General features: G+C 46.3%; 1 protein-coding gene across 1 annotated transcript; it reads right to left on the minus strand.

Annotated features, from left to right (window-relative positions):
- Positions 1-1,741: 1,741 nt before the first annotated feature.
- CDC25A (cell division cycle 25A) lies at positions 1,742-17,529 on the minus strand. The gene is made up of 15 exons (XM_083406580.1): positions 17,099-17,529; positions 16,081-16,163; positions 14,948-14,999; positions 14,130-14,166; positions 12,692-12,793; positions 11,832-11,939; positions 11,139-11,282; positions 9,807-9,884; positions 8,823-8,975; positions 7,458-7,559; positions 7,277-7,339; positions 6,982-7,080; positions 5,656-5,786; positions 4,557-4,668; positions 1,742-4,049 (listed from the first exon to the last, which is right to left on the minus strand). Exons 1-15 carry the CDS (start codon positions 17,257-17,259, stop codon positions 3,909-3,911), a joined length of 1,566 nt encoding a protein of 521 aa, XP_083262706.1. The 5' UTR covers positions 17,260-17,529; the 3' UTR covers positions 1,742-3,908.
- Between the last annotated feature and the right edge of the window lie 7 nt (positions 17,530-17,536).

Raw genomic sequence — 17,536 nt, forward strand, 5'->3', positions numbered from 1 at the left:
CACTTAAAGAAACTGCTAGTTTAATTGTCTTGATATACCTTTAAAAAAACCCAAGCTCTGTTATTCTATATGTAAGCCACTTTGGATATGCAGAAACTGGCATTAATGTCAGTGTCAGGCTGGGTACCACTTTATGGTGTGTGAGGGAAACAAGACGACTTTTAATGTTTGAAGCAGCCAATCAGAGGCCAGGGTTTGCAAGCCATTATCCCACGCTAGATATCAGTTTTATCAGATGCCGCAGCTCACTCAGAAGCAACGCCACATTTGCCTGTGAGCACCTTCAGTGTCCTTTTGTTTGGGAAGAGAGATGGAGGCGCACTGGAGAGGGGAAAAACACTAACCCACGCAGCAGCCTCTGACCAAGAAGATTTCAGTGGAAACCAGGAAGCATAATCATTAATAGATGAAAGCTATCATACAATTTTAAATAGGAAGCAGAAGGGTCGAGTACAGCAGCTTAGCTGCTAGGCTGAAACTGGAGCCACACACACACACACACACAGAGAGAGAGAGAGACTGACCATGAACTATTGAGTAGTCTTGTGTAAAATGTAAGAGCCATACCATGCGTGATGGAGCAACCTTAGTGCTGTCAATTCAGGTTTCCACTGTTTCCTGCATCACTGCACTTCCAACACACAGAGAATTTGCTTGATCTTTATCTCATTCTGCATCTGACTAATGAAATCAAAGAGCTAAAGAAGAGGCCTGCATGTTATAGTCCTCCTTTCTTCCGACACTGTGCAGCAGTCGAGGTTCTCATTTTAGACATCCTTACAGAATTTATTAAGTTAAAAAAAAAGGTAGAAGTTTAAATCCTCTGTCAACAACACGCATCACAGATTGCCCCGAACAAATCACCTTCTGTAAATACAGGAACCATGGTGAACAGTCACAAGGCCACTGCGAGAAGGAATAATGAACAAGTGTACAACTCCTTTTCTAGCCCACAGAGCTGAAACACAACGAGATTTTTAGAGCTTGGAACAGCAGCACCACCAAGTGGGGACTTGAATGCACACAGCATAGACCCATAGCATCACTGGAAATGGAAGCATCAACCAGCTCCTTAGGGGGAACTGTTAGTAGTCTTTTGCTTTTAAACAGATTAACCAATTAAGTAATTGCAGCATGCCATCTCTTTCAAAATACCACAGCTTCTCTTGAACAGATGAAAATTCTTCTCTGTTAGATTATCTTTAAACAACTGGCCGATGTCAGAACTGGCAAATGTAGAGTCAAATCACCCTCTGCTCAGATTTCATGTGAGCAGATGGAACTGTGGTATTTAGCACTCCCCACAAACTTTCAAGAAGCCATTTGAGAGCACAGTGGCCTGATCCCAAGCCTAGAAGTCTCCATCTGGGTGGGACTCCCTCTAAAAGATCCTGCCTAAGAGGCAATAAGGACCAGTCAAGGCTTACTGAACAAGAACTCAGCAGGCGTTCAGCTCTGGACTCATCGCCCCTGGCATCTCTTCCCCCTCACTTTTAAGTCATCTCCACCAGCAAAATCAAACACACATGGTATGGAAAGACAAATCATTAAAAGGAGAAGGCTCAATGTACCGACAAGCTGAAGTTTGCACAACGTGCTACAGCAAACCCAAAGTAGGGCCTTCGCCTTCTACCACCCACTAGCCCCTCCTAAATCCACATGCAAATCAGAAAACAATTTACTTAAAACTGTTCAACGGAGCCCAGGGGAATGCAAAACAAGCCACTGCTCTTCAGGAAGATGTAAATAAAGTTGTGATTTAATCCCACCAAAACGTCATGCAGATTTTGTACGGTCTTATCAGGTGTTTTTGACAGGCCTCTCTCCTTAGACCATATTGAGTGCCAGTTGCTCCAAAGGCAAAAGAAACAGAGCTTGCGTATTGGGCATTTTATTTCCCGAGGCCACAGAAGTAGGTGGTTTCAGCCAAGGCCCTTATTAGGACCAGTGTCATTTAAAATGTCCCCGTCGCCCTTCAAAAAAGTCACAATACATTAAAAAGCACACTGTTTTCCCTACCCTTAAATGAATTATGTGCAAATGTCAAATTAAAAAGACAAACAGCAACTTGAACAAACAATACATATCCAAATACCAGGAAGTGTGCTTTGGGGAGGTGGAATAAACACTTTTGGGAATGTTCACAGGAAGCAGCCAGCAAAGAAACAGTAGAATGGTCTGGCAGACCGCTAGACTTCCGCTACGGCAATTCACCCCATTTAAGCACCACCTCTGGTTGAAGGCTGCAGCCTTCCTCGACACTGAATGGGAGGACTGGCCTGCATTGAAGTGAGCCTCCAAATGCCGCCCCGTTTGGAGGTATCTGCTGATCACCTGCACAGAGGCCAAGTAACAACAGAGCAAACAAACTAGGGGGTGGTATTTTAGATCTGATGCAGACACGGAATTGCATCACAGCTCAAAGGGTTTGAGCGTATGGAACAACATCGCCAAAAACCAAACATCTGCACAAATGCGAAGCAGAAAACGTCCCAGCCTCATGGTTGAGTTTAGCCATTGACTGATTTCTTATAATATTTGAAGGCTTGTTTCAAAGACCAAAACACAATTACGGAAATGTAAAGCTTGCAATACTAATTCCTCCTAAAAACACACACCAAATGTTTAGACGTAAGCTGGCTTGTAATACTTTCTGGCCAGGCACAACATAGTCTCTGAGCTACTCCGGCTCCTTCTGCCCCCAGGGCTTACACTGGTAACTAGAGCAATTTAAAGCAGCTTGGAATTTGCTTTGGCCAACACTCCTCAAACAGCTGTGTCACTTACACACTTAAAAGAGGAAAGCCATTGATTCCTCACTAGGTGGATGAAGCCTCACTGCCATCCTACCTCCCAGCACCCTTCCAATAAGGCATGAGGGAGTGACTTGGGAGCCAAATTCTTTAAAAAAGGGTTAGCAAACCTCTGTTGGGGACAGTTGGAGGAAGGAGAAACACACAGCATGATCTATCCAGGCCAGATTTACCTTCTATGTCAGCTTTCGCCCACCTGGTGCCCACCAGATGTTCTGAACTGTAACAGCCACCTGTCGCAGCCTGAACTGCCGCCCAAAATATATGGAGGGCATGAGGTTGAGGCTGCCCTAGAAGCATGCCACAATCACAGCCGAGCACAAAGGGAGTGCGATTGTATATATGCAGGGACGGCAGTTTGCATTTGAACACTGGCAAGCTGTTTTGGCACCAGGGTCACCCACATGTAAAATGTCACACCTACGCATTAAAAAGCAACTAAGTTTAAGGTGACGACAAGGTCCAAGAATAAGTTAGAACATGATAAAACAGCTTCCTCTTTGGCAGCAGATAAATACTTCATTACAGGAAGCCTATGCAAGTTCCACGAAAATACTTCCAACACCCCTCCTCCACATGGTAAGAGAATGCTGGCAATATCAGAGCTGCAGCTCAGAGGATGGGGTCAGGTCTCAAAAAAAAAACCCTCCCTGCTCATTGCCCCTTGTACAAAATTAGGGCCATGACACAACCCGGGAAACCCAGTCACAGGTAACTTAGCTTCATCCGGCTGTACTAACATAAAAAGGCACAATTTGTAAAATCGACATTAAAATCTCATGATCGACACTCTGCTCGGCAGTTATATGCCACCCTGATTCCCGTATACACACTGTTTAAATGGATTGTCTTCAGAAGCATACGGGGAAACCCTGGATACACGGACAGAACGCAAACGCTTGAAGGGTTCGTGCCTGCAATATGGCAGTCCAAGGACTCCGCTTGGTCTTGGGTGAAATGATTCAGTAGACGGTGAAGCAAAGCCCATGCAAGGAGTGGACAATTCCTGCGAGGCACATGGAGAAGTTAATGTGTCCCCGCTTTCACCCACAGGGCAGGCAGGCAGGCTAAATCTGGCTGCCCTTCTTGCGGCCCTCAGAGCTTCTTCAGGCGACTGTAGTGTTCCCTTTTGCTCTTCTCACCAGCCCAGGTCCTGCTCTTCGTGCGGCATTTGCGCAGGTCTTCCTTGAAGTCTTCGTGGTGCATCGGGCGATAGGCTTGGGGCTCACAGTAGCTCTGAAAGGAAAAAGGGGGGGGTGCGATTATGCAAGACCCATAAAATCTCTGGGGCCACTTCTGATTCACTGACAGCCCTTGTATAAATGTATTCCGCACTGATCTTCGGGGTGCTGAAGTCCTACTTAGCATCCATTTCTGTCACCTAAAAAAGCCATCACTTTTCCTTTCTACCTAGGTTGACACAGGAGGGGGGAAATCAAGAAGCACTCAATCCAACTATTTTATACAGAGTTCATAACTCTGGTTTTCCTAGCACAGAACTGCTTTTCACCCTACACAAAGAACACCTGCACACAGCAGCAGCAGCTAGGTTGTTAAATTCCCACCTAGCCATTAAGTGAATTGTCTGGGGTTTGGGGACAGTCACTCCCTCTCAGACACAACGTTTTGTGGATAGAGAGAGAAACCATCTACACCACCTTGGGCTTCAGGAAGGAAGGTCACAGAACTCATGCAATAAAGACACAAGGAAGAGAAACGGAAGCTGAGTAAAATGACACAGACCTTGCATTTTAAGAAGAAATCCTTGTATCCCCCCTTTAGAACATATAGTTCAGGATAATGCAGAGTGGGGTAGCTGTTGCCAAGTCGGTCTCTCTCCCTCACAAATCGGCACCTGTAACAGATGGGAAAGAGCCTCAAAACCCTAACCAACACGTATATCACTCCATAAGTGATATACGTGTTGGTTATGTGCAGTTTAGTCGCGCTGCAGAGAGCTTGCTGGGGAGACCATGCATAACAAGGGACTCAAAAATAACTTTAACAAGGTTTTGATAACAAAACAAAAATTCCTTTTACACTAAAGATAACAACAACAAACATGACCCAACCACCAACCAATCCCCCAGGGTAATGGGAGAGCTAGGTGCTGCTCCTTATATACTATGTCCAAATGTTGACACAGCTTAATTGACACAACCTAGCAGCACCTGCTATGTTTCACAGCTGTAAGACTGGGTCTTGTTACAGTGGTACCTCGCAAGAACGAATGCCTCAGAAGACGAAAAACTCGCAAGACGAAAGAGTTTTTCGTTTTCTGAGCTGCTTCGCAAGACGGATTTCCCTATGGGCTTGCTTCGCAAGACGAAACGTCTTGCGCCTTTTTAAAAAAAACCGCCAACGCATTCCTATGGGAAACCGTCAATACACATTGGTGCTTCGCAAGACGAAAAAACTCGCAGAACGAAAAAACTCGCAGAACGAATTAATTTCGTCTTGCGAGGCACCACTGTATTTGCCCTGGCCCTTAAAGACATACACAACTTGTGAAACAAGAATGAACCTTCACATTTTACAGTGACCATTCAACAATATGTGGATGTCATTTCTAACAGGAGGGGGGTTGTGACGCCAAGCATCAAAATGCTGTGTGAAAGACAATTATTAAAGAAACGCTTGGGAGCGGCATAGGAGTGCACCAGGGCCTGCTTCTTAAAACCCTTCCATTCCTGTACCCGCCTAGCCTCATTATCTTCTTGGGCTATCAATTCTCACCTACACTATTAAGTATCAATTATTGCCCATCCAATCACGTCTGCACGTAACACCACACGTCCTCCAAGTTCCCAACCCATGCAAAGGGGAGCATTCGTGTACTCACATCCGCGGGGCCCGCTCTGAAGAGAACTCGCAGTGGAAAATGATGATGACTCGTTTGCCGTCCGATGACACGATGGGCTTCTTGAGCAAAAAGTCCTCCACGTCCTCTTCCATGTGAAGGTTTACAGCACCCTGTGAAGGAAGAGACACTGGTGAGAGAAGGCAGGTCGACTGCGGGTTGTGTGCGTGTTGTGGCGCAGCCCCCAACAGGACATGTGGCCCCAAAAACTGCATTAAAACAGTATCCATATTCACTCGAGATCTGTCACGATAACTTAGTCTTAGAAGATGAAAAGGGCAGGCATGTCCAAAGTCTGTTTCGGGGGCCCAATCTGGCCCACCAGTCGGTTTAATCTGGCCCCTGTGGCAGTTTATTTCCTGGGGGGAAATCCTAAACTTTGGTCAGCCCTTACGGCCCTTCACTTCATCAAATCTAATGTGGCCCATCTTCCCCTCCCTAGCCCAAGTTATAAATAGAAGAAGAAGAAGAAGAGTTTGGATTTGATATCCCGCCTTTCACTCCCTTTAAGGAGTCTCAAAGCGGCTAACATTCTCCTTTCCCTTCCTCCCCCACAGCAAACACTCTGAGGTGAGCGGGGCTGAGAGACTTCAAAGAAGTGTGACTGGCCCATTGTCACCCAGCAGCTGCAGGTGGAGGAGCGGAGACGCGAACCCGGCTCCCCAGATTACAAGACTACCGCTCTTAACCACTACACCACACTGGCTCTCAATAAGACGTCTGAAAGCAGAGGACACCAAACAGAAGCTTCGTAATATGCTATTTAGTTTTCTCCAGCATCACTGCATCCTCTCAGGCGTCACTACAATGGCTCTGTATAAAAGCAGTTACTTTTTGTTCAGCCTCCACCAAAAAGCAAAACGTTCTTTTGGAAACTGAACGTCCAACAGGGCTTCCATGGCTTCCAATTGGCTCAAAAGCCACACTTTGGAAGTCAAACATTTCGGAAGTCGAACAAACTTCTGGAACGGATTCTGTTCAACTTCCAAGGTAAGACTGTACATCTTCTGTCCCCTGACTTGATCTCTCTCCCCTGCCCTGCCATAAAACACCTTCCTCCCCTGTGTTAGGAAAATCAGCCAAGGGGATCTTTCCCTGCAAAGGAGGCCTAAAAATCCTTACCTTTGAAGTGAGTGTTTTTTGGGATACTGTGAAAGGGACCAGCACAAGTTGAAACTTAGTCAGAAGTGACAATGCCTAGTATCTGGGGCATGCCTAGCTTTGGGATTCACTCTAATGTTTTCTGCCTATGCCCAAATTAATCAGGATGCCAGTCTTGAGCAGGTGCCTCTCAACTTCCCCCCATACCTTGATGTGGCCTCCTTCATATTCATAGGGATATCGACAGTCAATTATCACGCACTCCTTAATGAAGTTTGAAAACTTGCCATTCAACACGTCAACAATCTGGAGGGGAGGAAAAGGTCAAGCATTAGACCTCGGGGACGTTGCCCCATTACTTTAAAAACATACTTGTTTTGTTTTAACTGGCAGAACAGTCTAGCTGCTTAAATACCCCACCCCTCTGGCCTGCAGACAAACTAAGTTTGCAATCCATGTGAAGCAAACATTTCTTTTTGTGAGAAGAGCCTGTGCTGCTTACCATTTCTGGGTCAATATACTTCAGATCTTGATGCTTCCCGTCTACAGTATGGAAAAGGTAACCCTAAGGTGACAAAACGAGGCCTGGTTCAGAGCAAGGAAAACGGCAGAACACATGAGTGCACTGCACTTGTCTCACACAAGCCACAGAATGGCAAAAGAGGAAAGGTCATCAGCATTACCTTTGAAAAATCTCCAATAAGATCCCTTGCGTCATTGTCCAAAATGCTCTCTATTTCCGTTGAGTTTTCGAACAACGAGTTTGAGTCAATCAGCACCAGGCTCTAAAGGAACAAGGGGAAAGCAGATGTGAGATGACGGAAGACCAAGTTCACGTAAAGCTTGCAGCGATGGAAGCATCCTTTCCACAACTGCTTTTCCTTATGCTGGTCAGCCAGAAAGGTTTGCAGAACCTCAAGGATGAAGAGCGTAAAGGGAATTAGGAAGAAAGGGTGGAGGAGAGTGTGTTGAAAGGCTGCATTGAGAAAAAGAGGAATGAAGTACAGAAGGAGGCTCTTGGGAGACCAGTTCCTTTGAAGGGGTGGGTTTGGTGAGAAGGGAACTTTGGGACCCCTGGATTAAGGGGGAAAGTCTGGGAAGTACGGGGAGAAGTAGTGGCAGTTTTCTGTTATTCCAAAGGTATGCTAGAAAGAACAAGCAGAAAGGATGGGGAGGACTTGAAACTAGAGGTAGGTAAACTTCAAGCAAAACATTAGTATTGCCTCATCTAAGAGAATCACAAAGGAATACAACGAACTCCATGGAAAGGAGTCAGGAGGAAAAGGCTCGAAAGGAAATAAGCTGGAATTATAAAAAAACACATTAAGGGCCTTCCCTCAGACTTCCAAGTCACCCTTGCCCCTGCTTGGTTTGGCAACCAAATCCCTAAGGATCTTTGCATTTGTTCCCATCTGCACATTAAGCCCTGCCAGGGAACTGCCATCGGAGCTGGAGGCGGAGAGGAGGCTCCAGAGGGATGCCGGAGAGGGTCCCAGTAGGGAGAGAGGCAGCCCATCCGCTGGGGAAGGAAATCAGCGTAACACCAGTGGAGAAGGGGGGCAGATGGGGGAATCGGAGAGGTGGCTCCAGGACTCCTCACCGGAGACCAGCGGAGAGAGTACGGGTACTCCACTGCCCACACCCTCCCTGCGCAGAAGACTTCCGCGCAGGCAGAGTAGGAGAAGACTGGGCGTCAAACAGCTTTTATGCTGGAAGAGGTTCAAGAAACGCCCACTGACGGATTCTGCCAGCGACTGAGGCAGCCACGGAACTTGAGGCTGTCCAGACAGAAAGGGTTCAACCAGGTAGCCTGGCCAGGAGTGGCGGCAACTTACGCACGAGCAACCCCTAGAACCATTACAGGCCCCTTTCCGTTTCAATATTTAGAAGAGTGCCTGCTGATCAGAGGCTCCCACCCCCTTCAGAGAACAGCACACCTCTCACAGCCAGTACCAAAGGCAAAGAGGCTTTGCTTGAAGTTAAGAGTCCAATATGAACACAAACAAATTAAGCAGGCTGCAGTCAGTGTATGGTGCTCAGCCACCAACCGTTAGTTCTTCAGAAGATGCCTTGCAGACGTTTCTTTTCCTCTTGATGAAATAGGGAGAGTTCTCTTCTGGGGATCGCCCCGTTCTCTTCAGGGCAGCTTTGGTCATGCTGTACGGTTCGCCTTCCGTGCCCAGCAACCTGCACTGCTTATTCTGCACAAAAACCAAAGCAGCATTAGGACTGCCAGGCAGCCAAAGGTAAAGGGACCCCTGATCATTAGGTCCAGTCGTGGCCGGCTCTGGGGTTGCAGCGCTCATCTCGCTTTATTGGCCGAGGGAGCCAGCGTACAGCTTCCGGGTCATGTGGCCAGCATGACTGAGCCGCTTCTGGCGAACCAGAGCAGCACACGGAAATGCTGTTTACCTTCCCGCCGGAGCGGTACCTATTTATCTACTTGCACTTTGACGTGCTTTCAAACTGCTAGGTTGGCAGGAGCAGGGACCGAGCAATGGGAGCTTACTCCGTGGCGGGGATTTGAACTGCCAACCTTCTGATCGGCAAGTCCTAGGCTCTGAGGTTTAACCCACAGCGCCACCCGTGTCCCTGCCAGGCAGCCAAAGGCATCAACAAAAAACAACCGACCACACATAATTACTTATACCTCATCCACCCACTTTGAAAATGCTGAAGGAACAGCTGCCTCCATTGCAGGAGCAATGCAACATTTCCCACCACAGTTGAGCTCCCTGGCAAGGCAAGGCACCAAGTGGAATCCAAAAGGACTGGCATGGCCGTGGAAGTGGAAGAGAGCTCTACTTGCATCTTGGCCAGAACACACAACCACACACTTCAGCAAAGAAACACAAGCTCCAAAGACAAAGATAGTCAACTGTCAAGTAGATGCCATGTGCCTGAACGTATTCAAAAGAAACAGCACAAAAAGCGAACACCTCTTGAATATCAGAAAATAAGCTCCACTGAAAGCAACAAAGGGTTTTAAATGAACTATGTAGGCTCCAAGAAGACTAAAATGACCAACTTACATGGGCCTCCTCCCCTTTCTTCATGACTAGAGGAGCTGTCCAAAGGCTGGCCACGTCAGAGGGCATCTCACCACCGTTCTAAAATAAAATTAAAAGGTCAGTTATTAAGCAGGGAAAACAACATTAGTAGCCAGTGAAATGGCGAGTCTTCTTGGACAGGAGGGACGTTGCCACTTATCAAGATTAAATTAAATTATTGTAGTAAGTTGTATGTGGAGTGCATTTGCAGACTACTCAGAAATGTCCACTGGTCCAAAATACATGGTTGAGTTTTGCTGTGTGGGTCAAATCTCAATCAATACATCACACGGAACTAAATGTGCATGGGGCTTCAGTGTTGTTTCCTAGAGTAGTCAGAAGTGCTGGTATTCATCTTTAAATTCTAAGATAGGGTAGGGGTGAGAAATTCCCCTAATGTTGTTGGGACTCCAAATCTCTTCATCCACAGTCAGCATGACCATTGGTCAGGGATGAAGTGGAAGCTGAGCAACACATGGTGGGCCAAAAGTCACTGGCCTAAACTATTTGCAGTATTGCTCCTTCCCATTTCGAGTTTACTTTCCCACAGATGTGCTTCAAAAGCCCCATTCTGTGTTTCACCCTGTGGTGAAAAGGGTCTGGCTAAGGATATGCTTTTCCTGTGGGCACAACATCATTGGAATTTCCTTCCCCTGGTAGGCTATTCGGTATCATCACTTTTTGCATTTATGCAGCAAGGCATGAGCTTTTTAGCTCTGTTTAATTATGTGTTACTGTTGAAAGCTGCTTTGAACTCAGCTGCTGGAAACCCAACCAACAAATGAATTGCTAAAAAAAAGAAGTTACTGCTCAAGTCTTCTTATCTCCATATTTTCACCCAAAATAGTCAAACCAAGGAATGGGAAAAAGCCTACTTATAATTACAGTGGTGCCTCGCAAGACGAAAAGAATCCGTTCCGCGAGTCTCTTCGTCTAGCCTTTTTTTCGTCTTGCGAAGCAACCCCATTAGCGGATTAGCTGCTAAAAGGCTATTAGCAGCTTAGCGCCTTAGAAAAAGGGGGTGGGGAGCGAAAAAAAATTGCAGGAACTCGCAAGACATTTTCATCTTGCGAAGCAAGCCCATAGGAAATTCGTTCTGCGAAGCACCTCCAAAACGGAAAACCCTTTCGTCTAGCGGGTTTTCCGTCTTGCGAGGCATTCGTCTTGCGGGGCACCACTGTATCAAGTGCAGTATCTACAGTGCTGGCCATCTTTAGAAAGGCTGAAAATGGCTGTACCCAACACAAACCACCTAGCCAGGGAACTTTTAGTTTTTAAAGTATTTAATACAGGGGTGTTTTCATCATCACTTACGCAGACATCTGGACCATCCATTATCTCTAAGAATCCATCATCATCGTCATCATCTTCCTCAGTTTCCGAGGTCCCTCGAGACAGCGGCCTCAGAAATGCTGGACTGAAGCTTTCTTGATAATTGTCAACTTTTCCACTATGAAACTAAAACAAATGATATTTTATTGGTCGCCATTCAATCTGTCTTCCCTCGTAGGATTATGGCTTCACTTTGAGAAGATCAGGAAAGGAATAAAGAGCAGTTCACAGATTGGGCATTCTCCTGGCTTGCTTAGGTAGTTCTTATCTAGAATCACAACTCTGTAAACCCAAATACACTAAATGCATAGACCCAGCTGGCTAAAAATCAGCTTAATCTGCTTGCAAAACCAGGATGCAGAAAGATGTGGCCTCCTACAACCAGATCTTGCCAAATAATTACATGAGGGCTCCGCGATGGCTGTCCAGTGTCCTCACGGCATGCAAATAATGAAGACTCACTTGGTTTGTGTACCTCCAAGTTGTACTCTTCAGCACACTGTCTCATTCCGTGCAGTATTAACATTACTAACAGTATTTCTGCCTTTTGAGGCTCTCCTGCCATTTCTGACAGAGCTGGTCCCAGGTTTGGGCACAGTAGTTAGCACCACAACATTCTGGGACAGGAAGCTCCAGCTGAAGGCTGAACACAGAGACTACACTAGTAGTACATACCGAAAGCGTTGTGGCGGGCTCCTGCCTCAACCCTTCATCTTCAAGGGAAGAGGTACGCAGACAGGTACGAGAAGCAGGCTTTGTTGGCTTTTTGAATTCAAATGGTTCCTTAGGGAAAGGGAACAAGACAACTATTTTACCAATTCATTAGAGCTCAAAGGGCCAGGAAATAAACCTGCAGTTCTAGAGTCTTTGGTCTAGAGTCCTGCAGCGTTCAAGAGAAATCTAATCTTGATCAGCTCTTTTGTTCTACCACACCCAGTCTTTCTGTAACCTTTTTCGCCCCCACTCATCTTCCTATAATGAAATTAAGTTCAGCCCATAGCGGAGACTGGATATGCATCTCGGGTGGAACACCTAAGCAAAGCTTAAAATGTCTGCCTATTCACATTTAAATGAAGAACCACATGCAGTTATTTATCATGGCTCTAAGTTCTCCATGAATACATCAGTGCAAAGAAAAATTACCACCACCCTGGGACAAACAGCATCAGATTCAAACACAAAAAGTAATTGGGGCACTTCTCCAGCAACCTTAGGAAGGAAACAGAAGGAGTAAAATGGCTGAAGCAATTCAGTATGATTTTCAACACACTGGCTGAAGTTACTCTTATCACACGGAATGTGCTCCTGTAAATATCCAAATGAATACTCTACCAATAACATTCCATCAAGTATTTCACATCTAGGATTTTACAACAGCAAAAAGCACTTAAGCTGGAACACAGTGCCTGCAGCAAGACTCATTTACAACTCTAACCCTGTTACACTTCCCTCTTACATATGGACGTCAGTTCCAGCCCTCGGGGCACAGCCATGGCCATCTTCCCCAGATTAGGAACTTAATGAAATAAACTTACATTCTCTTTGTTCTCCTCAGGGCCACATCCCTGGAAGACATCACAGCTGAGCAAATCTAAGTGGCTCCTCTTCAGAGCAGGACTGCATCCCAAAAGGCTCTGCTGCAAAGGTGAGAGAGGCAAATGCAGAGTCAGGTCCCAGCTCTCCTCTTTTGTCATGAGGAGCAACCAACAGAACAGCAGGACCCAATTCAGTTAAAAAAACATAAAATCTGGGCCAATGACAGTAGCCATGGACCACAGCATGCTAGCTGAAAAAGAAAACGGGTGGATTGGAATTGGGAGGTGGGCAGAGCTGGCTAGGACCCGGAACAGGAGCAAGTGATGTAGGGAAGGAGGATTTCTAAAATTGAACATTTTCCAGGGCTTTGTTTTTCCACGGGGGAAAAAAATAAATCACTATATGCATTTGTTGTTTCATAAAATTCATCATTTAAAACTACTGTGGTGCCTCGCAAGACGAAATTAATTCGTTCTGCGAGTTTTTTCGTCTTGTGAATTTTTTCGTCTTGCGAAGCACCACTGTGCATTGATGGTTTCCCATAGGAATGCATTGGCGGTTTTAAAAAAAAGGCGCAAGACGTTTCCGTCTTGCAAAGCAAGCCCATAGGGAAATTCGTCTTGCGAAGCAACTCAAAAAACAAAAAACTCTTTCGTCTTGCGAGGCATTCGTCTTGCGAGGTACCACTGTAGTGAGTGCCAATACAATATTAAGCAAACTTGGGAGTTTCAAACTGTAATTTTTTTCAGGTGATCATGCCTAAGGATGGGAGAGAGTACATACATATTTTACATTGGCCCCCAGTGTGTTTCTGAGCACAATTTAAAGTGTTGGTGCTGACTTTTAAAGCCCTAAATGGCCTCGGCCCAATATACCTGAAGGAGCGTCTCCACCCTCATTGTTCAGCCGGGACACTGAGGTCCAGCTCCGAGGGTCTTCAGGCAGTTCCCACACTGCAAGAAGTTAAGCTCCAGGGAACCAGGCAGAGGGCCTTCTCGGTAGTGGTGCCCACCCTGTAGAATGCCCTCCCATCAGGTAAGAAGATGAGTAATTATATAACATTTAAGAAACATCTGAAGGCAGCCCTGTATAGGGAAGCTTTTTAAGGTTCAATGTTTTATTACGTTTTTATATATACTGGAAGCTATATTGGCTGGGGCAACCCAGTCAGATAGGTGGGATACGAATAATAATAATTACTATTATTAATAATAATCAGCCATTAAATTAGGTGTGTAAAATTAAACCAAAAATACACTAAGAATCCAGCTCTGTGTAAGATATTAAAATCCCTTAATGTCAACATTGGGATTTCCAGGAGCCTGACAGACTTTTCAAGCTTTATTAATTAAGTTTACATAATCTGACAGTTCTGCATAGTGTGAAATTCAGCTGAGAAAGGGACAAAGGAAGGTTTCCTTCCTAAGCTTCACTTACCGGGAGGGAGTGCATTCTTCGCATGGGCACTCTAAAACTGCAAGAACAAAAAGATGCACATGCCTTAACATAGATTTGCAAGTTAAATTTCAACATCCAAGCTAAAATGATAGACTACCTAGTAATGACTCATTTAGCTAAAATAATATCACACTGGGTACGCCAACAGTGACCCAACATTCTGGCAAGCGTGACAGTGTGGTGTAGTGGTTAAGAGCAGTAGTCTCGTAATCTGGGGAACCGGGTTCGCGTCTCCGCTCCTCCACATGCAGCTGCTGGGTGACCTTGGGCCAGTCACACTTCTCTGAAGTCTCTCAGCCCCACTCACCTCACAGAGTGTTTGTTGTGGGAGAGGAAGGGAAAGGAGAATGTTAGCCGCTTTGAGACTCCTTAAAGGGAGTGAAAGGCGGGATATCAAATCCAAACTCTTCTTCTTCTACATGTTCCCAAGTGTGAGAGTGCATACACATCCCTCTCCTGTGCGTTGGTGAGTGAGTACTAAAGTCTAAGAATGAGACATTCCCATAAACATTGTGCCAGGAAACAGAGGGGAACCTATCATGCAGCCTTAGCTACAGAGCTACAACCAAAAACCTTTTACACCAGTCTTGCTAATTTGAAGTACCAGGGTTCTGAAATACTCAGTCAATACTCCCACACCTTCCAAATGCATTTTTTGCTTAACACAAGCTGCTCCAAAGCAGAGTCTTTTAGGATGCCCTGAACCGGTTTCATACAAAACCCCAAGCAAAAAAACCACAAAAAAACAAACAAACAAAACACACACACACACAAACCACCAGTGTATTTCTACATACATTTCATCAAGGTTTTTCATGCCGAGCTGGGTAGGAGAATCCATACAGCAACCTGTGAAAGAAATAATCTTACAACTTGCACAGATTTTTGTAGAAAGTGACAAAACATGCAGACAAAGATATTAGGTCAGTACTGAACTCATTACGTAAATGGACTGCTGACATATTCAAGCTTATTGTTCACATATAACAGCCATCTTATGGTTTGGCTGCTCATACTAAGTCTGGGATCTTAGTGTTGCCCTTTCTCCCAATCAGAAAAACAATGATGTTACATCTCAACTGGGTAATCAATCAGTGTTAGAACTGGGCTTCCAAGTCCTGATCTGTAGGCCATCATTGCCCTGGGCTCAGGGAAATTATGGTGGAATCAAACCAGGAAATCAAGGAAAGAACTGGGAGTGCTGGCTTACAGCATGCTCCCAATCCTCCAAATCATTTGGAGTAAGAAAGTTACATTTGGACCAATCAAGTAAGCTTCTAGCTCAGATGCTAGCTGAACCTCCCAACTAAAACTACAGAGAAGTTTATTGTCAAGCCCAGTGGGTTTTGGATTATATGGGAGCATATTCACCCAGTGCTTTTCCAGCTGCACTGGCTCCCAGTGGAGTACAGGGTCAGATTTAAGGTGCTGGGTTTTGACCTTTAAAGCCCTTCACGGCCTAGGACCCTTGTACTTACGGGACCGCTTCTCCTGGTATGCCCCACGGAGGACCTTAAGGTCCGTAAATAGCAACACCCTAGAGGTCCTGGGCCCTAAGGAAATTAGATTAGCCTCAACCAGAGCCAGGGCCTTCTCAACACTGGCTCCGGCCTGGTAGAACGCTCTGTCTCATGAGACCAGGGACCTGATTTCTTTCCGCAGCGCCTGTAAGACAGAGTTTTTCCACCTGGCCTTTGGCTTAAAATCAGTTTGATTCCATCCCCCTCTTTCTTTCTCCTCCTGTGAAGAGGCTGCATCCTGATGTTTTAATGTTGTATTTTAATCTTGTTTTTTAAATTGTATTTTAATCAACTTGTTTTTATTATTGGTTGTTAGCCGCGCTGAGCCCGGTCTCAGCTGGGGAGGGCGGGGTATAAATAAAATTTATTATTATTATTATTATTATTATTATGGCTGAAGGCAGACAAACCTGAATCTGTAGATTCAGAAGACGACGTCCTTTGCAGATTGACATTCTTTTCTTCTGACGTTTGTACACAATTTTCACTTGAGCTGCAAATAATCAGATACACTACTGTTACATCACACATCATTGTGAAGAAGTCTTCTCAGGGCAACCAAACGGAACATAATGCCAGTTTACATAAACACAAACGAAAGTACATAAATAAAAAATGCAGCATAAAAGTGGTTCCATGCTGAGATCAGTTACTTAAGAAAACAAGGGTAGCAAAGTGGCTATCATAAACCAGAAATACTAGCATTCAAATTCCCACTCAGCTCACTGGGTGACCCTGGGCTATGTCACTGGGCCAGCCTAATCTACCTCAAAGGCTGAGAGAAAAAATGGAGGGAGTTGGGAGAGGAAGCATGGAAGCCACCTTGAACTCCCTGGAGAAATGGTGTAATATTAGCGTATCAAGTAAATAAAACAGCAAAATAATAACCAATTATTATTCAATCCAGTTCTATAGCATGAGGATGAGGCTCAAACTGGTAGAGTGCTCATGAGTGCTGGGCCAGGGTTCAATTCCCCACTGAACTATGAAGCTCACTTTGGGCCAGTTGCTCTCTCTCAGCTTAATCTCTCACAAGGCTGTTGTGTGTGCAGATAAAGGGGAAAATAGAGAAATAGAGAGACGTGACCAGGAGAACCACGTACGCTGCCTTGTCCTGCTTCAGAGAAAGAGCGCGGCATAATAATTAATAATAATAATAATAAATAGTAATAGTAATAATAATAAAAAATATAACAGCTCTATTTGGATTATATACTTAGTCCCAGGTAGCTCAATGGATAGACGAAGAGGCTTCTGAAGCCAGGTGTGCGGCGTCGCCGAACTCCAACTCCCGTCAGCCCCAGCGAGCGTGGCCGACGGCAAAGCATGATGGGAGTTGGAGTTCTGCGGCGTCGAGCGGTACAAAGGCCCCCAACACCCCGCAGCGAGGCGTGAGGCGCCGAAGCCGAGGGCGGCCGCCTGCCTTACCCGCCGCAGCCCAAGCTCCTCCGGCGGTCGGCGGCGCGAGCGAGGCCGGCGGGTTCGGGGAGGCTTCCGCGACTCTGCGGAGCGGGGCAGCGCGGCTGGTCCTGCAGGAGGAGGCGGCGGCGGTGAGAGAGCCTCGGCGGGGCAAGGCCGCCGGGCTCCATGAGGCGAGGCTGGGGGGAGTCAGTCAGTCCGGCGGCAGCGAACGCCCCCTGCTTCTGGCCGCCTCAGCGCTGTGAGGCGGAATGAGCCTCGCCGTCGACGTCGCCTCGGCCTGAAACGCGGAGCAAACCGAAAGGGCGCGCGCGCATTGGAGAAAGAGCGGCGAGGCCCCGCCCCTTCCTCCGGGAGACGCCCACTTCGCGCGCGCGGCGGCGATTCGCGCCCTCCCGCCAAAAGTGAGAGCGGCCAATAGCAGCCTCGCTTTGCTTCCCGCCCCCC

This window comes from Podarcis tiliguerta, assembly GCF_965153285.1.
Source record: "Podarcis tiliguerta genome assembly, chromosome: 12".
Classification (NCBI taxonomy): Eukaryota; Metazoa; Chordata; class Lepidosauria; order Squamata; family Lacertidae; genus Podarcis; species Podarcis tiliguerta.